General features: G+C 31.7%; 3 protein-coding genes across 3 annotated transcripts; all 3 read left to right on the forward strand.

Annotated features, from left to right (window-relative positions):
* Window positions 1–898: 898 nt before the first annotated feature.
* Window positions 899–3,790, forward strand: INS49_001588 (uncharacterized protein; the record flags this gene model as incomplete). Its single annotated transcript, XM_043162413.1, has 1 exon — window positions 899–3,790. One exon carries the CDS (start codon window positions 899–901, stop codon window positions 3,788–3,790), a length of 2,892 nt encoding a protein of 963 aa, XP_043030919.1.
* A 555-nt stretch (window positions 3,791–4,345) lies between these two features.
* INS49_001589 (uncharacterized protein) lies at window positions 4,346–5,827 on the forward strand (the record flags this gene model as incomplete). Its single annotated transcript, XM_043162414.1, has 1 exon — window positions 4,346–5,827. The coding sequence occupies one exon, from the start codon at window positions 4,346–4,348 to the stop codon at window positions 5,825–5,827; it is 1,482 nt and encodes a 493-aa protein (XP_043030920.1).
* A 3,271-nt stretch (window positions 5,828–9,098) lies between these two features.
* Window positions 9,099–10,028, forward strand: INS49_001590 (uncharacterized protein; the record flags this gene model as incomplete). Its single annotated transcript, XM_043162415.1, has 1 exon — window positions 9,099–10,028. One exon carries the CDS (start codon window positions 9,099–9,101, stop codon window positions 10,026–10,028), a length of 930 nt encoding a protein of 309 aa, XP_043030921.1.
* Between the last annotated feature and the right edge of the window lie 13,525 nt (window positions 10,029–23,553).

Genomic DNA, 23,553 nt, shown 5'->3' on the forward strand with positions numbered 1-23,553 from the left:
TGGAGAAGCTCGGAGAACTCTGATGTCGAGGAGCCCCGCCTCACATCAGTACAGCACAGTAGCCCTTCCCACGATTTCGCAGCACCTCCCTCTCCTGTCCAGGGCCGGCTTGTCGAAACCCACACACACGCACACACACACTCGGACAGGCAGCGCACGCCACCACACCATCAGGCAGCTATCGTCGCCGTCCTCATCTCCGGCGCGCGTCCTTCAGGCCCCTGTCCCGCGCAAAAGCGTGGGAAACGCGCCGAGCAGGCTCTGGCGCGCGGTCTGGGTACGGACGTCGGACAGTGACAGTGACAGGCCCTGCTGGGACTCGGGAGGCGGTCGCAATCCCTGCCAGCACGCGCTGCTTCGACTTCCAGGTTTGGGCAGTGGGACGGCGATCGTGAGGGATTCTACCCCCACATCACTCTTACCAGCGGCCCAGCTTCCGGGTCATGGCCCACTTGACCTGACTGACTTGATTTGACTGGGTCTTTTCGTCCTGGCGGTGCCCGTTTGATTTCCTCCTTCAACCCTAGGCTGCCCGCCTACGCTCGCACGTCTTATCTCCTGCGTCTTTGTGCGCCGACTAGAGCCTCTCCTCTTCTTGTGATCCTCACCCCTACCCGAGACCATCGTTCCGTTCCGTTGAGACGGCCTGGCCAGTCGCCGCAAGGACGGGGCACGCCTTCCGCCCGCCCTCCGCCCGCCTCCCGCCCGCCCCCGTCTCTCTTTGCTGCCAGGCGGGCAGACCTCTTGGGCTTCACTCGCTCTCCGCGCAGGCTTCTCCCGTGCTTGGAACGCCTCTTGCGCAGCCACACAACCGCCTGTTCGTGCCGGATCCCAACTATGTTGTCCCAACTATGTTGACCTCCGAATAGCACCGACTGAGGACCCGGCAAACCGCAGCATGTCTCCGCAACTCAGGAGCGTCGGCATCGTTGATCTTCTCGAGGCTGATCCACGACCGACCTTCATCGTCGATCTCACCATCGCCGCCGGAAATTCAGAACAGACCTCCTCCATCGCTTACTGCAACCCCGCGCTCTCGGCCTGTCCTGACCTTGTTGACCTTGTCCAGTCCTCCCGCAGCCAACACGCTGTCCTCTGGGAATGGATCTCCGCTTCATTCCTGCCTCCGAGTTTGACCAAGGCCCGCAGCTCTTCCTCCTCGGACTCTCCCTCGTCGCCCTTCTATTATTCCAACGCCCAATGGAGCAAATGCCTCGTCCAGGGGAGGTGGCTGGTCGTCGGAACCAACGAGCAGCCCTCATCTGCCGACCGTCCCCGCAAGATCCGGCTCGATTCTCAAAAAGGAAGCTTTGGTGTCTCCGGCAGCGCCAACAAGGTTGCATCTTCTACTTTACCCATAGCAATCCCGCACCATGACCGCCGATCAGACTCTTTGTGCGGTCCAGGAACTGCCTCTGAGCATGAGCCCTTGCCTGCACAGAGGATGTTTGTTGAGCCGGACTGGGTCTTGCCGGAAATCATGCATGACCAGGGGCCTTATCTCAAAATTCTTACAACCATCGACTGGCCCTCGACGCCTCTTGGACCTCTTAATACCTGGCCAACCCTACTGAAGCAAACGCTCAACCAGGTTCTTGCAGACTCCCGCCCGATTGCCTTGTACTGGGGAGAACATTTCACCACGATATACAACGAAGCCTTCGGAGCGCTTTGCGGGTCGAAACACCCAGGTCTGTTAGGGAAGTCCCTGGAGCATGTGTGGCTCGAGGCTGGCCCTAAGCTAAAGGAGATCATGCTCACGACCGCCGAGAAACGCCGTGGTATCGTCGAGAAGGAATGGCGATTTTTCATGGAAAGGACAGATGATGGCCCTGAGGAGACATATCTGAAGTGGTCGGTCGTACCCATCATGGAAGAAGAGAAGGTTTCAGGCTTCTTACATCCGATTCTCGATGTCACATCGGTGCGCCTATGGGAGAGGCGGATGAAGATGCTCATCGATCTCGGCGACGCACTGGTAACGGCCAGAGATGCGAAGTCTTACTGGGCCAAAACTGTCGAATTTCTTAGCGCCGTCGAACCCCGATACGATGTTCCGCTGGCGATTCTGTATTCGGTCCAAGATGACCCTGAAGCACAAAGTGTCACTCATTCACTCTATGGATTCCCGAAAATTTGTCAGCTCGAGGGCGCGCTGGGTGTGCCCGAAGGCCATACTATCGCTCCGCCCACCATCTCGCTTCGAAATACCGACCAGGGTCTTGCGTCTATTTTCCGCAGTGCTCTACAAGGCCATTATCCACTTCTGCTTCAAACAAAGGATGGCACTTTACCCGAGTCTCTGATTCAGGGGCTAGCATGGAGAGGGTTTGGTGACGCTTGTCGAAGCGCTGTTGTCTGTCCTATCCGGCCTACCAGAGAAGAGAACGTTATGGGCCTACTCCTGCTTGGCTTGAACCCGAGGAGGCCTTACGACAGTGACTACCGACAGTATATTTCGCTTTTAAACCAGAAATTGACCACCACTCTGGCTTCAACAGTTCTGCTGGAGGAAGAGGCTCGGAGGGGTCGCAACATCGCGGAGGAGGCTGCCTATGCACAGGCTAGGTTGAAGTCTAAGCTGACTGACAAGATAAAGGAGGCAACAGAATCACTTCACAAATTTCAGGAGGTCGCAGATTTCATCCCAGTTGGCATGGCTTTTCAGAACGCCCAAGGCGTCCTGACCAAGACTAATGACGCTTGGCATCGGATTACTGGTAATCCCCATCGAGAGACCGGCCCATCGATGGCTCTGAGAGATATTCTCTCTTACATCGTGGAAGAAGATCGCCCCGGTGTCGTGCGAGCTTACGAGCAATTACGCACGGAAGACAGCATCACCTACGAATGCCGACTGATTCGGCGAAACACCGTCAACAGTCCGCCGCCGCTGGTGAGGGAATCCGCAAGCTTCGAGAGGGCCGGTATCGAACTTCGTGGCATCAACGACCAAGCATCCGAACGCCACATCCTTGCGGCTGCTCGGGCTGAACGCGCCGCAGACGGCAGCATCCTGCAAGTGTTGACTTGCCTGACAGACGTCACTCTACACAATCAGACCGCCGAGGAGGCGATACGGAGGGCGCAACAGGCTGAAAATCTGAAGCGCATGGCGGAGCTGGCAACCGTCGGGATGTACGAGATGGACTTGGATGGGCAGCTCGTCGAGGCGAACAATGTCTTCTTCCAAATGTGCGGCCTCGACAAAGCCGACATGAACATTAAAGAGGCCGGCCTCAAACCCTGGCAGACGTGCATAGTGGAAGAGGACTTGCCTGCGCTGGAGGAAGTCATGAAAAAGGTCACCCATGAGGGTACTCCGCAGACCTTGGAGGTCCGATTCAAGACGCCTTTGACAGTCAAGGACAGCCAGGGTACTGAGATCGTCGTGCCGAGATGGGCGTACGGCACTTTCCTGCCAGTGAGGGGCTCTGACGGAGCGATTCAGTCGTACTGCGGCTGCGTGAGCGACATTTCCCTCCAAAAGTGGCAACTCGAGCGGGAAAGATTGCGCAAGGAGGAAGCGCTGGAGTCGAAACGGCAGCAAGAGAACTTCATCGACATGACATCTCACGAGATGCGCAACCCCCTCAGTGCAATCATCCACTGTGCTGATGCAGTCATTGCGTCACTTGGGAAAGCACTGGACCTGCAGCAGAGGATAGGTCTCAGCAGGCAAAATTCGTCGGCAACAAACGGAGGCGTTAGCGACGGGGGCATGCGCAGAGAGGATGAGCTTCTTATGGAGAGCAGCGTCGAGAACGCGGAGACGATCATCGCTTGGTAAGCCAACGAATTCTCACAACCCCTTCGCCCCTCTCCCACAGTGTCGTCTCCTTGAGCCGGGCTTCAGCTCCGTCAGAATGGCACCAGACCATCCCCTTCCTTACTCAGGTAGGATGTCCTTACATGGGGAGGCTTGAGGGCATGAGCTCTCAGTGGGAACCGCGTGCTTTACTTTTATGCGCATTCCAGCCAAGTTCACAGAGACCCGAGTTGAATGGGCCGTGCTAACCAGAATCTTGTAACTGAAGTGCCCAACATCAAAAGAGGATTGTAGATGACATTGTAAGTAGCCATCTGAGGTCTACTCTTTTCCTATCCTCGTACGGATTCTCAGAACGGAACGTGGACAGGAAGCGCCTAGCTGTTCTCTTGTGCAGTTCCGTCTCCTCCACCTCCCGTTCCCCCTTTTCCCTTTTTCCTTCTCTTTCCTTTCGCCTCCTCAATCTTCTCATCGTCTTCTTCATCATGCCCATCACCTTCATTCGTTCCCCTTCTCCACTCTGCTTTCTTTCTTTTTGTTCCTCTCAAACAGCTGACGCGAACAATGCAGTTGACCATGTCGAAACTGGACTCTAAATTACTGGCTGTGACCCCGATCACCGTCGACCCGCTCCAGATAGCAAAGGAGTCGCTCAAGATGTTTGAAGTCGAGGCCCGTAGGGTGGACATCGATTTGAGGATGAAAGTCGATAAGTCGTATGAAGACTTAGGACTGGAGTTCCTTGACTTGGATCCATCACGGCTCAAACAAGTCCTCATCAACCTTCTTACGAACGCATTAAAATTCACGAAATCTGGCAACCTGAGACACGTGACGCTCAGTGTCAGTGCTTCAGTCGAGAGGCCTACAGATTCCACGTGCTCAGTGCAGTTTATACCCCGGTCACAAGGACATGAGTACCAACAGCCACCGAACCCGAGCGGCACCGACCCGATATTCGTCACCTTCGAAGTCAAGGATACTGGTCAAGGCCTGACAGAGGAAGAGATGAAGAGCCTGTTCCAGCGATTCAAACAAGCATCAGCCAGAACCCACGTCAAATATGGAGGATCTGGTTTGGGTCTCTTCATCAGCAGAAGGCTTTGCGAGATGCACAACGGACAGATTGGCGTGGCTTCGCTCCCCGGGGTTGGGTCGACGTTTGCATTTTATGTCGAGTCGCGTCTTCCCAGCGAGGCGTCCTTACGAGAAGCTCGGGCGACTGCGCGAACGGCCTTGAAGGCGACCAGCTTGCCCATCACAAAGAGGGCCGAATCCCTACAGATAGGCACGGCGGAAGTCCCTCTGAAAAGTACACCCATCAAGGCCACAGAATTAACCGCGAATGACTCTGATTCCCTAGGCACAGAGACGAGTGCGGAGTCTCCCAAAATTGAGGGAGTTTTGGTTGTGGAAGACAATTTGATTAACCAGCAAATCACGCGCCGAGGCCTGGCTGACCATGGCTTCACGGTCGACGTGGCAAACCATGGCATTGAAGCCCTGGAAAAATTACGTGCCTCTGACCGATGGCTAGGGGATGGGCCTATTACGATACCTGTCTCCAATGGTGATGCCACAACCAATCCATCGTCGACTGCTCTCACAACGCCCACAACTCCGACGAGATCAAACGCCCCGGGCAGCTCGACACTCAACCCTGCAATCACAGTCGACTTAACGCCCACGACCACACCAAACAAGTTCCCCCTGTCGCTTATCCTCATGGACATGGAGATGCCTGTCCAGGATGGCCTTACCTGCACACGACACATTCGGGAACTAGAGCGGCAAGGTCAGATCCTGGGCGGAAGCATCCCCATCATCGCAGTCAGTGCCAATGCGAGGCTTGAGCAGGTCCTCGAGGCCAAGGCTGCGGGCTGTGACGACGTGATGATCAAGCCATACCGCATGCCGGAATTGATCGAAAAGATGAAGATCGTGACCATGCAGGCCGAGCAGAAGAGCCGGGTCCCAACAGTCGATATGTCTGAGGCGGTCGAAGTAGTGGACTCCACTGGTGCTGGCGGCCCCGGACCGCCGGAAGCCGCACCATGACTAGAAGAGCGCAGACAAGAGAAGGAGGAACGGGGCACGACCACAGGACAGCAGGAGGCACAGCCAAAGGAGCCGAAGTGTTGTGTCTTGCTATAGATCTAGACGCATAGATTCGTTGAGGGGGAACCTTGCAGGTAGAGACGAAGCGGTTGCATTGCGAGATTGTTTGTTTCTTGTTCTTGTTACTGCTATTGCCGTTGCGCAAGAGCCACGGCATAGACAGGCAAGACTATATACCTAAGGGCGGGGCAGGATGATGAGCCAGATGAGGTTTGCTTACCATTGCACTGATGATTGAAAAAGCATGGGCATGGAAGTGGATTTGTTGATGTGGCATTTTGTGTTCTTGACAACCCTAGACTTTTATATGAGATTATGGCAATGATACCCCCCTTTTGGCCTCTTCTTTTCTTCCGTGCTTGCTTGTGTGCGTGTGTACGTGCGATGTATGCCGCGGTGTGTCCGGGCCTCTCTGGGCGACTTTGATTCGGGTGAGGTTGGATCAAAGTCTTGCGGGCCCAAGCAGCGCAGGCCCCCTTTGGAGTCATTCCCTCCTGGTCTCTATATCAAGCAGCTCTATAATGGCAGTCGACATCTCTAGGCAGTCTGATGTCATTGCGCTTCCGTTATATTGCAGTCGAGTCTCCAGCAACCTGGCAAGACATTCTCCTTTGGTATTTCATCCTATATTCCCTCCAGTGGGGTCCCCTCTATGGGATGACCTCGTATGGAATAATCTTGTACCGGATAATCCGCTGCTGAATAAAATTGCGTGGGCTACCCTCCTTTGGGAGGAGTGAGTATAGGATTACCCATGGCACCGTTTATGAGATTCCCTCGTAGCATAGACTCATACAAGAACAGATCTTGCGGACATAGGAGAGCTGTGCTGTCCGTTGTATGGTTCTCGGTTGCACTTGACTATTGGTTTTAAACCGCTTTAGCAAAGTCCGATTTGAGCTCTGTATGATCACCGGGCGAGGGCTTTCAGGCGGCGCATGTACCTGATGCTAGCAAGAGGGAGTTTTCCTATATGCGTTGCGGGTCTGCCTGTATATTTACGGAATAGCCCCTGGCACCGCGGTTCAAAAATACTGGCAGTCAAGTGTGCCTTTCCAGGAAGCACAAGCCTCCGTGATCAGCGTCAGACAGTGCAGGAGGCAAAATTGGCGGCATCGCGCCCTTGCATCACGGAATGTCCGTCTTGCTGCACTTCAATTTCTCGGACACCTATTTTAATGTTCAACGGCAAAGAATAATGGCTGCAAGGAACGAAGCAGTCAATCCCTTGTTTTTTCATGTAGCCTTAAAAGCTGTGAAGCGCTCCTCTGCGACTGGAGCTTTAGGCTCTGCGCTGCATATCTCACTTTCTTGGGTTATAGGAACTCAATACTCCGCGATTTCAAGCACACGCAGCCATGAGGTTTTTCTTGGGAATAAATACACGTTCTTCTTGCCACACTTAGTCTGAATTCAAAGGTCTTTACACTAGAAATCACACATAAGATTTCTCCATAAGCTTACAAGTAAAAGATAAAATAAAAGTGCAGGATTAAACCCTTGACTTGTATACACATCCAATGACCTACCTCTCTTCTTTGTTGCAATAACGTGAAATACCTTTTTACTAGCTGCCTTTTAAGATAAAAAATAATATAAGTTATTATAAACAATAAACACTATATATACGTAGTTCCACTATTTAGCCTGGCTCTCCTGGAGTCAGCGTACGCCCACCCAGCTTCCAGCGTTGGCCCACCCAGTACAAAGAAAATTAGCTGCATCCGCACTAAAATGCAGGTACTGCGGGGTTTCTAAATTAGCAAAGCTATAGCTATTTCAAAGGGGTCTTATAGCTACCCCTCTATTTGCAACTTAAAAGTTACTTCTACCCTTCTGCCCTCTGCCCCCTCGGCGCCCTCGCCGCTCTGGGCGCCCTGGGGCCCTCTGGGCGCTCTGGGGCCCTCTGGGGGCTCTGGGGGCTCTGGGGGCTCTGGGGGCTTTGGGGGCTTTGGGGGCTCTGGGGCCCTCTGGGCTTTTTAGGCTTGTATTTTTAAAGTATCGCTTAAATTGGAAAATAGCTACCCTAGCTTCTTATATGCGGGGTAAACTTAGAAAAGTACCTAGTCTTATTAATATAATACTAAGAAAAGGAAGTACTGGGTGGGCCAACGCTGGAAGCTGGGTGGGCGTACTGTGGAAGCTGGGTGGGCGTACGCTGACTCGCTCTCCTGGCTCATTCTTTGCTGCTGATAATCTATGGTCCTGGCTTAAATGATTAAAGCAATACCCTTGTTACATACTCTCATTTGCAATTAATCATATTAAAATGGCGCTAATGGGCTGCACAACACACACCACACCCTTTTTCATACGCACTTTATTTTTTTACATATTTTCACCTCTTATATAATAAATACTTTTTTAATTTAATAATTACTTATATTAAAAAAAACTGCTTTCTTTTTAATTTTTTTAATATAAATTTAAAAAAGGGGAAGGAAATATTAAAAGTATAAAGTATATTAATCTTTAATTTTAAAGAAAATTTTAAAATTTTAAAAAGGGTATAGTTTTAAGTAAATTTAATTATATTTACTTTATTAAAATTAATAACTTTAATATAACTTCTTAATTTTACCTTTCTTTATTTCTTTTTAAATTTATATTAAAAGAATTAAAAAAGAAGCAGCTTTTTTTTAATATAAGTAATTATTAAATTAAAGCTATATTAAGAAACTTAAATAAAGTGCATATGAAAAAGGGTGTGGTGTGTATTGTGCAGCCCATTAGCGCCATTTTGATATGATTGATTGCAAATGAGAGTAAGCCAGGGGTCACGTGGGTCTGCCTCTGCCTTGCCTTGCCGCCCGGCTGTTACAACGGTTGACCTAAACCCTCACCTAACCTACTGTTGGTCCTATTTCTGTCAGGGCCGTGACACATCGACGGACAGTGCATTTATAGTTCTTACATTCATAAGAGCTTTCCCTGGGGAGGAGCCAGCCAAGCTCCTGGACACGAATTCTGCGTGACGGGTAGACAATGTCGTCACGAGATCACTTGAGTCGACGCTCAAATGTTAGACGAACAAACGTCACCGCCTGTAAACGGTGCCGCTCTCGAAAACAGCGATGCGACCAGAACATCCCGGCTTGCTCTAACTGCGAACGTGCAGGTGTTCCTTGTGTAAGCACTGACATTGATGGTCAAGTTGTGCCTCGAAGGTCCGTATCTCAGGTTTACATGATAAGGAAATTGGTTGACGGTCATGTTCAGCTACATACAGAGCTTAGAAGACAGGGTGGCTTTCCTCGAATCTCAACTCGCCGACAGAGCAAAGCTGGACTTTCAGTCGACTTCGGAGAAGTTTCCTCCAATGCCCCCGAGTGGGAGGTCCTCATCCAGAGATCCAATTGAGCAAGTGGCATCCAAGAGTCTGGATGCAGACGTCTTTTACAACACTATCACAACTTCCAACGGACAATCCCTTCTTCGCTCATTGCTAGCTGAGCCGATTGGGAGCGTTTCGCAGACATCGAAACCAAACGATCATCGAGCACTTCTAGATGAATTACCCAGTGAGACACGAGCTCTTCTACCTGGTCGAGATGGGGCAACGCGACTGATTGCCGCCTACTTCGAGCATTGCGAATTTTTCTCTCCCATCATACCACCGAAGGCTGAATTTTCCTCCTCAATCGCGTTGCTATATGATGAGGGCTCGGACGGCCAGAACGTACTTCAGGATTACTCTGAGGTATCACCGAGTATGTTCCGCGCATACATCGTCTTTGCCACAGCAGTCTTGTTGCTCAACAGGACGGATTCCGCATTCCCCATATCCAGGGCAGACAGCTACTTTGCTTCAGGGATCCGGCTACTTGCCCACAGTCCAGCCGTCATATGTACTGGCGATCTCGGTCATATGTGCAACCTGGTCCTCGTGGCACAGTATTGTTGCTTCGCCTCTAATCTGAGTGGGGCGTGGCATTTTATTGGCCTGGCGTCCAGACTGGCAGTCGAGCTTTCTCTGCATGATGAGCGTGCCGTTGACGCAAAATTCAGTCAAGATTATGTCAACCAGTGCCGATGGCTCTTCTGGGCATGGTACACATTGGAGCGAAACCTTTGCGTTTGTGGGAAGACCCTTCTCGATTCCAGACGGACAGCTCCGCTTCTTCTGGCGCACGACGCATAACCTCTTCAGGAGCGGCGTGGCGATGGCCTACTGCGTTCACCTGAATTCCATGCACCATTACCCGGCTCTCGACCAGGCAGACATGATTTCATCTATCAATACCTGCATGTCTGTCCTTTGGGCCATGGTCGAGCGTTATCCTCCTGGATCGGTATATCGAGATGCATTTGAGATCCTGTCGAATTCTGTGCTCAGATCTGTTGATAATCTCGGCAGCCTGGGCGATGTGCAGCTTCAGGAAGCATCTCAGCTCGCGTTTGAACCGTCATTTTGGGCAGATATGGCGTTGCCACAGACATCACTGGGTGCTTTGTATTGGGGATTTTGGAATGTACCATGGAGCTGAAGCTATTTTGGGATGTGCTTAAGAATTACTGCCAGACTTCCTGAGGTCAACCCCCTTTATGACTACTAGGACTAATAGACTATGACTTCACTGTAGACTGCGAAAACATGGGCCACCTTTGTCACTTCCAGGCGCAGGCGAATCGATGCGTTACATGAATTCTTTGTAGACATATTCAATTGAGTGGAGACCTTTATATTGTGGAAGGCTACAAGTGTCGTGAGGGGTTTAAAAGCATGATTATAAAAGCATTTATCTCCTAAGAGTAGTTTAAAAGGAGGAAATAAAAGAAATTTAGCTATTTAAATATTTTAAAAAGTAGTTATAAACTAAGGTTAAGGATATATATATAATATACCCCTTAATTAAAAAGTAATTCTTACTTTATTAATTACCTTACTTTTTTAAATAATTAATTTATACTTAAAAATATTAATTATAATTTATTAAATAATTAATTATTTAACCTTTTTTATAATATATATACTTAATTATTTAAATTTTAATTACTTATAACTTTATAATATAGCTTATAATTAATAATTAAACCTTTTTTTTTAAACTTTTTAATTAAATTTATATTTAAAAATACTTATTTTTATTAATTTTAAGTATTTTTTTAATTATATTAAAAATAATTAAAAATAATAAATAATAAGCTTTTAAGCTATAAGTTATTTTACTTTTTTATATTTTTAAGGTTTAAAAAAAGAAATATAAATATAATTAAATTAATAAAAAGCTTATTAATAAGAATAATAAAAATTTTAATGCTTTTATTAAAATATTATTAAATAATATACTTAAAAGTAAGTTTTTTAATTAATTTAAAAAATAATTTTAAAATATATATTAATTCTTAATATAATTTTAAAAAACCTTTAAGTATATATAAATAGCTTAAAGCTTAAAATAAAATGCTTTTTTAAGAAAAAGGTTAAAATAAAGTATAAGAAAAAAAAGAAAAATATAAAAAAGCTTAAAAAAATTAATAAGCATTATATTTCTTATCTTTTTTATATTAAAAGCCTTATGCATAATTATAATAATAATTTTTATATAAATTATAATAATAAAGATAATTATTATTATTATTATATTTAAGGCAATTCTTATAAGTTGCTTTTAATTTGCTATTTATACTTTATCTTTATTGCGCTTAATTTAATAATTCCTTAGCATTTAAAAAGTTTTAATATACTTAAAAAAAGGCCTTAAATATATATAAATATAAAAAGTTTAATTATGCTTACTTTAATTATATTTTTATAATTCCTTTTAATACTTAAAAAATTTTTACTTTATAATAATAGCTTTTAAAAGCTATAAAAAATAAATATAAAAATATAATAAAGCGCTTTAAAGCCTAAATTATAATTACTTTAAAGTAATATAATAAAGCTAATATAAAGGCTTAAAAGCTTTAAAATTAAGTTATTAATAACTTAAAAATTATAAAAAAATATTAAGATTATATTATTATTAAAATTAAATGTTTTAATTTTAAAAGTAATATTAAAGAGTAAATATTATTAAATTTTAATTTAAAATTATAATTAAGAATTTAATTAAAGGTTAAAAGGGTTTTTTAAAAAACTTAAAAGATTATTATAATAATTAAAAAAAGGTTTTAAATTAATTAATATATTATTATAAAAATTAAAAAGTAGTTTTTAATTATAAAATAGTTTTTATATAAAGATTATATTATAATTTTTAAGATTTTTAATAAAAATTTAATAATAAAAATAATTAATAAATAAATTAATTCTTTTTTATTAATTTCTTTATATTTTAAAGATTTAAAAAAGCTTTAAAATATTTAAATTAAGCATATAATAAAACTATAATAAGTTTATTTATAAGCATTTTTTTAATTTTTAAATATATAATATTAAAAGTACTTTTTTTAAATTCTTATTTTAATTATATTTATTAAATATTTATATATTTAAGATTTACTTTTAATTATTTATATTTATTAATACTTAAGTATATAATTATTTAATTATTATAATAAATAATTTAAGATTTACTTAAATTTAAAGTTATATCTTTAAATAAGTATTTTAAAGTTATTATTTTTTTAATTATAAACTTTAAAGGTAATATTTTAGCCTTAATAATTAAAATAAAAATAATTGCTTATTTATATACTTTTTAATATATAAGGCTTTTAAAAAAAGTTATTATATACTTTTAAAAAGATCTTTAATTTTCTTTATTATTAATAAATAAAGCATTTTTAATTATTAAAAGTATTTAAGCTTTTTAATTTTCTTTAAATTATAATTTAAGGAATTAAGTAATATATAAATATTAAATTATATAATTTATTACCTTAAAGTAACTTAAACTTAAATTTATAAGAAATTTTAATAATATAAAGTAAGGAAATGCTATATTTAAATATATTATAATTATTATATAAAGGATAAAATTAACGTTTTCTTAAAATTCTTAAATTTCTTATTTTAAAGCTTATTTTAAAAAAGGCTTAAGTTTTTCTTTAAATATTAAAATAAATAATAAAAAGTTTTTATTCCTTAATAAATTATATTTATTTATTATCTTTTTAATATATAAGTTATAAAGAAATATTATAATATACTTTTTTTAATTTTTAAAAAATTTATATACTTAAAAATTATTAAGCTTTTTTTTAATTTTTTATTTTATATATAAATTAAATTTTATTTTTAATTCTTATAAAGAATTTATATTTATTTTTAAAATATATAATTAAAATATTATTTATATAAAAAAAGGATTATTATTTTATAAGTTAATTTAATAAAAAGGCATAGCTTTTTTAATAAGGATTTTAAGCTTAAATTTTATAATATATAATTAAAATCTTTATATTAAAGAAATAAAAAGTTTTTAAGTTTATAAAGTATCTTTAAAAGTATTTTATATTTCCTTAATTTCTTAAATAATTTATAATAAATTTAATTTAATTCTTTTTAATTAATATTTAAAAATATAATTATAATATTAAATTATTAAATTTTTAAATTAAAATATATAATAATTATTATTATTATATAAAATAATTTTATAATTAAGGTTATAATATATATGCTTTTTATAATAAAATAAGATTATAAGTTTCTTTAAATATAAATTTATATCTTAAAAAATTTAATTATTTTATTTTTATTAAGCTTATATTTATATATTTATTTTAAAAATAATAATATTAATTTTACTTTTTAATGCTTAATAATCCTTTAAATATTAAATTTAATAAAGCTTTATATTTTTTAATATATTACTTTAAGCTATTTATTTTTAAAAAAAGCTTTTTTTAAGCTTTTTTTATATTATTAATTTTAAAAAAAAAGTTTTATAATATTATTATATTAAATAAGGCTTAAGCTTAATTTTAAAGGCTTAAATAATAATTATTATTATATTATTTAAGGTTAAAAAATATAAGTTTTTAAGTATTTTTTATTTTTATTTTTTAAATTAATTAAATAAAAAAGTAATTATAAAGTTATTTTAAAAGATTATATTAAAATAAAATATAATTATATTTAATAAATATAATAATTAATTAAAAGATTTTTAAAGGTATTTATTTTAATTATATATTTAAAAAAATCTTTTTATAAATTTAAATTCTTAAATTTATTTTTATATTCTTTTTATTTTTATTAATTAAAAAGATTTTTAATTTTTTATTGCTTTAAATATATATAATTTTTATAAAAAAGATTTAAATTTATTAACCCTTATTTTATTAATAAAAGTATATTTCTTTTTATAAAAGCTTTATTTTAATATATTTAAGGTTTTTTTAAGAGTTAAAAGTTTTTATTTTTAATTTCTTAAGCTTTTTAAAAAAGCAATATATAATAAACTTTGCTTTTTAAATTTAAAAGTTTTTATTCTTAAGTTTTAATTAAAAGTATTAATTTTATTCTTTCTTAATATAAAATAAATATTAAATTTATTATTTAAATTAATTAAGTTATTTTTTATATAAAGCATTAAAAATATAATATAAATATAATTTTAAATCTTTTTAATATTAATAATCTTAATATTTAATAATTTTATTTTAAAAGTTAAAAAATTATTTTTTATTTCATTTATTATTAATTTATAAAATATATCCTTATTAAATTATATATTGCTTATAAAGATTATTTACTTAAGTAAAGAAATTTAAATTTAAAAGATATTAAATATTATATAATTAATTAAATACTTAATATAAGCTTTTAATTCTCCCTTTATAAGGCGTTTCTTTATATTATTTTTATATTCCTTTTTAAATATATATGCTTTATATTTATAAGCATAAATATTACCTTAATAAGGTAATAAATAAGTTATAAAATAATAAATTTAAGCTAATTTAAATTATTAAAAATAATAAAAAAACTATATATATAAAAAAATATTTAAAGCACATTTCATTTTCCTTAAAATAAGTAATATACTATATAATTAAGCTATAGCTTATATTACTTTTAGCTAAAGGTTAAAAGGTAAATTAACCCTTAATAATATAATTAAAGTATATTTAATTATTACTTTATTAGCTTTTTTATAACATTATTTACTTTTAAGGTTTAAAAAGAAGTAAGTTTTAAATTAATACTTTTTTATTTTACTTATTTAATATATTTAATATTTATAAATTAGCTAAATATTATAACTTTAGCATTTTATTTAATTTTATAAATATTTAAATTATATTATTATTTTATTTAGCTTTTATAAATATAAAAAGTATTAAATATTTATTTTTAAGTTTTTAATATAAAAAGAAAGATATAAATAAATCTTAAAAACTTATTTATTATTATAAGCTTATAATTTAACTTATTTAATACTTATAAATAATAAAAAAGGTTTTATAAAATTTAAAAAAAGGGTTTTAAGCTTTTATTTTTTAATAGCTTATATTAAATTATTTTTTTAATAAAGGCTTTAAAGTAATTTTTATAATTAATTTATTTAATTTTCTTAATTTTTATACCTTAAGTATATTAAATTAATAATTTAAAAGTATTAGCTTTTAAATATTTAAATTAAAGATATTAAAGGTTTATTAAGTTTTTTTAATTTTTATTTAAATATTAAAAGGGCTTAAAAGGTTTTATTAAGTTTATTAAAAAATTATAAATTTATATATACTTATAATACTTATAAATATTTATAATAAAAGGTAAAAATAAGGAAATTATAATAATATATATTTAAGAAAAACTAAATTATATTATTAAATAAATTTAAAAAAAATAATGCTTTATTTAAATAATTTAAAATATAATATTAAATTAATTTTATAATATTAAATACTTAATTTTTATAAAAGTATTTTTAATATTATATTTTTTAAAATTAAATTTTTAATCTTTTTTTATTTACTTTATATAAATATATTTTTAAAGCACTTTATTTTATAATTTAAAATCTTTAAAAATAAAGTTCTTATTTTAATAATATTTATTTTAATAACTTTTTTAAAAATGCTTAAAATTAAATAATTAATAAAGTTAATGTGGGAATAATATGTATGGGCATTACGTGCAGCGTGCCCATGCAATGAGTGCGCTGCAAGCAATGCATAGATTTAAAAGTGCAAGGTTTAGACTAGTCTTATTAATAGTAGCTGCCAGCCGGTGCTAGCCAGCTGCTAGCTGGCGGTTACGTGCCCCGCGCATAGATTATCATAGCTAGCCTATAGCTAAATAAGGAAAGGCTGTAGCTTTACTGCAACCTACCCTCCATACCATAGCTAAATTAATTACATACTTTATTTATTTATTACTAATCATATAAAAGCTAAACTAATACTAATTAATAATTGCTTATAGTAATTATAAATAGTTAAGTTCTTTAAAAGTTGTTTATAAGCATTTATAAGTAGCGAAAACCCATAATACCCTTATGAAAAGCCGTTTATAAGCATTTATAAGTGCAAAACCCTTATAAGAAAGCTATTTATAGGCATTTATAAGTGCAAAAAATCAACCCCTTTAACCCCTTTATTAAGCATAATTAAAAATACTACGTTAAAAGCCTTCCTTGCGACATCCTTAAGCCCTTACAACCTTTCCTAACCATTAAAAGATCCCTTGCAATACCCTTAATTATTAACGCCCCTATGCTTGCAATCAACATACCCTTAAGCCCTCCTCGCTTAACACCCTTAAGAAGCCCTTGCTTAGCACCCTTAAAAAGCCCTTGCTTAGCACCCTTAAAAAGCCCTTGCTTGGCACCCTTAAGAAGCCCTTGTTTGCAACCAACACCCCTTAGAGCACTCATATAATATCCCCAGGGCCTGTAACCCTTTAAAAACCCCTTAAGTACTTAATAAAACGCAAAGCACTTTAAATACTTTAAAGTATTAATAAATAATGTTTCTTTTAATTAATTTATGCACTTAATTAATATATTTAATTAAATACTTTAAAGAGTATTAATAAAAGCAAGCAATTAATATAACCATTTTATTTACTTAGTTAGCCCAAAACCATTAAAAGGAATAATTAATATTTACTGCTAGTTTAATTATATAAATAACTTAATTAAACCTTTAAGATATTTACCTTTTAATAATAATTAACATTTAATTAATAAGCATAACCTTCCTTCCCTATATCTTTTTTTTTTCGTCTTCCTTATACCCTTATTACCTTTTCTCTTTTCTTCCCTTCTTAATGATAATAATCTTTAGCATTAAATACCCTTAAAAACCAATATAAATTAATTTACTAGGCAATAATAGCATTTAAGCGCCATTACTTATGAATAAATAGTTTAAAAGCTAATCATTAATTTATAAACATAGCAAAAGAATATTCTCCCCTTTCCCTTTACTTTATAATTAACCATTACAAGATCTGCCCTAATGGCAACGGCGCCTATTATTAGTTGCAAGATTAATGCCTGCTATTAACCGCAAGAAAGCCTTTGCCCTTTAGCCATTTAACCCTTCTTAAAACCCTTTAAAAGCAATTATATTTAAGCGCTATTTATAAGTATTTATAAATCCTTAAGTTATTATAATAATAAAGTTATTTATAAAAGCTATAAACATGCAATATAAAAACGTTATTTATTAATAATATAACTTAATATTTAAATTAAAGCATAAGCTAAAAGCATATATTTTTAATACCCATTGCAATAAGTTAACAAGCAACGCTAATAATGCTAATAATCTTAATACTCCTCCTTAATTAACTTCTCCTTAATAACCTCCTTATTAGCAGCCTTTTTCTCAATAAGCTCCTCCTTAATAACTTCCTTTTTAATAGCCTTAAAGGTAATCACAGCCTTTTTTATAATTAGCTTATCTTTAATAAGTTACTTTTCATTAACCTTAACCTCCTTAGCTAACTCCTCCTTAATAGCTTCCTCCCTTATAAGGCCATTAAGTATATTAATGAAAATACCCCTTTATATTATTTAATTAATTGCATTATATATATAAAATATTAAAATTATTAAAGCTTTAATGATATTAATAGCTATTATTATTATCATAGCCTTAAGCAAAGCTAAGCACGCAATTAACCCCATTATAAGCCTTAATAAACAATAATTAAAAACCATTAAGAGGATAAAGAAATAATTAAAAAGAAACTATTTAAAATAATAATTACTACACTTCTTATAAAAATAATTATAACCCAAAAGAAAAAAATAATTACTTAGCACCAAATAACAACCCTAACAATATTTACAATAATTACTTTAACAAATGCTTTAATAATAACAATTAAGCTAATAATTATAGCTTAAACTTTTAATTAATTAAAGTGCGGTATTTAAACACTTTAAAGTTTTAAAGTATTAATAATTAAATGATTTAATTAAGCGATTTAAGCAATTTAAGCATTTAAAGCATTTAAATATACTTATACTTAAATACTCGCACTTAAATACTCGCACTTATATATTTACACTTAAATACTTATACTTAACCCCTTAAAGTAACGGTTATAAGGCATTTAACCCCTTATAGCCCCTTAAAGAATAAGATATTTATGTTAATTAAGCGATTTAATTAGCCAAGCAATAATTTAAAAGAAAAGCATAATTTTAAAGCATATATATATATATATATAAAAGATTGCTAATATGAAAATAATATATATAAGCATTATATATAGCATGCTTATATAATAAATATATTATAAGCAATATATAAATTTAAAGGTATAAGGTTTAAATTAATCTTATTAATAATAGCTATTAGCTGATGCTAGCTAGTTATTAGCTAGCGGTTACATGCCCCGTGCATAAACCACCATAGCTAGCTTATAGCTAAACGGGGAAAGGCTATAGCTTTGCTGCAACCTACCCTTTACACCATAGCTAAATTAATTACACACTTTATTTATCTATTACCAACCATATGGAAGCCAAACCAACAGTTAATAAAATAAATAATATTATAATTATTTAAAATTATATTTAAAAATAAAAAATATAATATTAAATTTAAAATTATATATATTTTTAAAAAATTAATTATAATTAATAATTATAATAAATTAATTAAAATATAAATAAATTAATAAAAATGTTGGCTGGGTTAATATATATTAATAATAGCAGATTGGTTGTATTTAAATTAGCTATATAAAAGGAAGGAGGGTTGCGGCCGTAAGCTGCAAAACCTCCCTTTAGCTATAAATTATTTAAGGGTGGTTATATGCTGCCGTATATAACCCTTGCCTGCCGGTGCTTTAATGCTAATTGCTTATAATACTTATTACTTATAATGCTTATTATGCTTAATGCTGCTATCCTTTTATAGTATATTTATAATTATATTAGCAATCTTTAATTAAGTAATTAATGCATGTCTTTAAAAAGTATATAAGAAAAAGAAATTAAATTAAACTTAAAGCCGCTAAGTTTAAATTTATTAATTAATTAAATTAATTAAAGATATATACTTATTTAATTATGCTAAGTATTTATAAAAAGTAAGTATATAAAAAAGCTTAAGTTATTATTAAAAAGTTAAAAATTAATTATTTTATTAAAATGCATAATTAATGAATAAAGGTTATTTTAATAATTATATATAATAAATTATCTTAATCATATTAATTAATAAAGTATAAATTATTACTTTTATTATATAAATGTTTTATTTATAATGCATTTTATAAATTTATACTTTTATTACTTATAGCACTTAAATTAAATAAGGATTAAATTAAACCCTTAAATTAATAATATTATTATTTAATCTTTAACTTATAATATACCTTAATTTAATTTAACTTAAACTTAATTATACTTAATCTTTATAATTAAATAAAGATTAATTAATTATAAAAAAAAATAGGTAGGATAAGTTATAAAGGTTAATAAATAAGGTATTTAAATAAAGAAGAAAAGTTAAGTATTAAGAAATTATTTAATGTTAATTAAGTTAATAAATAAAAATATATATAAAATTAATATATAAATATTAAACCGCGAAATTTAATTAAAAATACTTATTAAATATAAGTTAGCAACTTAAGTACTTATAAAATAATAATAATTCTTATTACTTAAACTTTTAATATATAAGCATTATTATAAAAATCTTAGCTATAAGATTTACCCTTGAAAGGAAAGTAATTTTAAATATAAGCTATATTATATCATTCCTTAAGGTAATTTACAATTAATTAATAAAAGGAAGATTTAAACTTTTGTTAATTTTATATACTTTTATTAAATAAAAATAAAAATTAAGTTGCTTTAATAATCTTTTTTTATAGCCTTATTTATAATTAACTTAACTTATTAACTTTTATTAACTCCTATTTAAATGTTTTCCTTAGTAATAAGTAATGCGTTAAGCCTTAATATACCTTTTTTTCTTATTTAAGTAAATAATTATCCTTAATTAATATATTTTTATATTTTAATTATAATCTTATTAATACTTATAAGTTGCTTAAGAGTTTTATTTAATGTATTCTTTATAAAGATATTTACTAAGTTATAATTATTAATAATTTATTAAATTTTAAAGATTTTGCATTTTTTATATAATTATTAAAATATTATTAAGTTAATTATAAGGCATTTTTCTTTAATTATATTAAGCTTAATTAAGCACTTATATAAAAAGTATAAATTTATATAAATTATAAAAGGAATAATATTAATGCTAAAATAAATAATAATTTAATATAAAGTAGCTATTAAAACAATACTTATATTAAATTTATAAACTATATTATAAATCTTAAAAGTTAAAACGCTTTTAATAATTCTTTTATACTTAATAAAGAATTAATAAATAATGTTATTATAAATATTTAATTTTATAAAGCTATTACCTTAAGTTTTATTAATAAAAGTAATAATAAAGCTTATTTAAAAGCTAAAATCTTAATTATTAGCGAAAAAACCATTAATAAAGATAAGTAGTTTAATTATAATTAAGTTAAGTAATATATATTATATATTATATTTAAAATAATTAGCTTATTATTAAAGCCTTTTATTAAGCTTAATATAGTTTTCTTTACTTAAATTAATAATTTAAATAGCTATAAATAAGTTAAATATAGCTTTTAATTAATAAATAAAAGCTAAATAAGCATTATAAGCCTATTGCTTAATATATTATTATTCTTAATTAAGAAAGGTGGTTTAAATAAGGGCAATCTTTATACCTTAGCTTTTTTAATGCATATTAATAATATTATTCTTTATAATAATGATTTTTATATCATTAAAGTTAAGTATTATTTTAAGGATAAATATTATCTTTAATTTATATTAAATATTTACTTTTTTAATTTTCTTTTCCTTTATTATTAAAAATATTAAAATAATAATAAAAAAAGTATTATTTATTTATATAGCTATAATATTAAAGTTATTTATATTACTATTTAAGATAAAAAAATATAAATTATAAATAAAGATAATTATGCTTAGTTCCTTATAATAATATTTATAATATATTATTTATTAATATATATTAAATTTAGCAATGCTATATAAAGATTTAATAATATATATAATAATGTTAAGAGGATACTTATTATAAATTTTTAATAGTAATTTTATAAATATTATATATTTAAGCTTTAATTTTAATTATAAATAGGCTTAAGTAATATTTTAAAGCTTAATATATATTTCTTTTTAAATAAGAAATAATATTAAAGTAATTAAAAGTTATTAGCTTAATTGCTAAATAATAAAGAATTAAGTAAGAATTTCTTTTTTATCGTAATTATTATAATTAGCTATTATAAGGCGTAATTTCTTATAAGGCTTTTTAATCTTACCCTTAATTTTCAATATTATTTAAGACTTAAAGAGTTATATGCTATTATATATCTTTTTATTATAAAGTATAAACTTAAAAATATTACATTTAATTAAGTTTAATACTTCCTTATAATTAAATTCCTTAAATGGGTTTTTAAGTATAGTAATTATATTATCTTATTAAAGTTTTAATATAAGTTTATAGTTATTTTTTTTACATTAAGTAATAAATATTTAATTAAGAAATACTTAAATAATAAATATTTATATTAAAAATGCTTTAGCAGGAATCTTTAGCTTATTCTTTGCTTTTAAAGGTTATCCTTATTACCTTAATTTTAAAGGATTTAAATATATATTTAAAAGATTTAGCTTAAAGTATATAGTATATTATAAATTACTATTTAGCTATAAAGTTTAAACTATAATATTCTTTATCTTATTATAATAATATGGCTATATTACCATAAATTAAAAGATTATTAAGTTATTTAAAAAATTTAAAGTAAGGTTATAATTATTAATAATAAAAAGTTTATATAAGCTTTGCTATTTATTTTTTTTTCGCTATATTCTTATATTACTTTATAATAATAAATTAAGGGTTTTTATAATATTAAGTTTATTATAAGTATTAAAAGCTATATTTAATTATTATTTAATATTTATTTTCTTTAAAGACTTTATAATTATTTTAATAGCTTTAGCTTGCTTTTATATTAAAGGAGTTAAAGCTAAGTTTTTCATAAGATATAAATAAGCTTTAAAAATAAGTAATATAAATATAATGCCTTAAGGGTTATAAATATTATTAATAACCTTTATTATTATTTAAAGAATAGCTTTTTTTATATAGGTAATAATTAATTTAATATATAAAATATTAAATGCTTATTAAAAAGAAGTATAAAAGCATTTAATCTTATTAATAAATTAATAAGCTTTTATTAAAACTTATTTATAAGCAATTCTTATTACTTATATTATCTTTTAAAACTTAATAAATATAAAGTTTATATTAGCATTATAAAGGATTTAATTAAAGGGGCTAAGATAAGTATTAATTTAATATTTATAAAGTATCTTTTATATATTTTTAATTAAAAATAATTTAAGAAATTAAGCTATTTAAAATATTATTGCTAAATTAATAATATAAAAAATAAGCTTATTTTTAAAAAGATATATAATATTAATAATAATTTTATAATTAAAGTTATAATTATCTTTTAAAGTAAACTTAAATTTTTATAAAGTAAAATTATAAAGCTAATAATAATAGTAAAACTTTATAATAGCCTTTAAAGTTTTTACCTTTATATTATATTTAACGTTTTTTAATAAGTAATTAAGATATTTAATTAATAAGTATTTAAAATATTAATGCAATTAATATAATTCCTTTTTTATAAAAAATATAATAAGGGTATATGGAAAGTATTATAAATATCCTTACTTTTAAGTAATTAAAAATATTTTTTTAAAAATATTTAATTATTATTAAATTAATTTATTTATTATATTTTATAAATAAATATATAATTTATTTATATTACTTATATAAAGTAAGAAAGGGGTATATTTTTTAATAATATAAAAGGTAATTAAATTAATTATAGCCTTTATTATTATTATTTTTAAAGATAAAGCTTATAATTCCTTGCTAAATTTAATAAGTGCTTTTTTTATTTATAAGGTATTAAGTTAAATAAAAGGGTTTTTGCATTAAAGAATAAAATATTATTTATATCCTGCTATAAAAAAGATTGCAATACTTATATTAAGGATAATGTATTACGGTGTGGGCTTTGCTTATTGTAATTAGTTAGTGGGCTTTGGCCCTATAAAAATAGGCTTCGGCATGGGTATAAATAAGGAATAAACCTTTTCTTTTATACTTTAAATATAAAC

Source organism: Diaporthe citri, assembly GCF_014595645.1.
Source record: "Diaporthe citri strain NFHF-8-4 chromosome Unknown scaffold_1, whole genome shotgun sequence".
Taxonomy (NCBI): domain Eukaryota; kingdom Fungi; phylum Ascomycota; class Sordariomycetes; order Diaporthales; family Diaporthaceae; genus Diaporthe; species Diaporthe citri.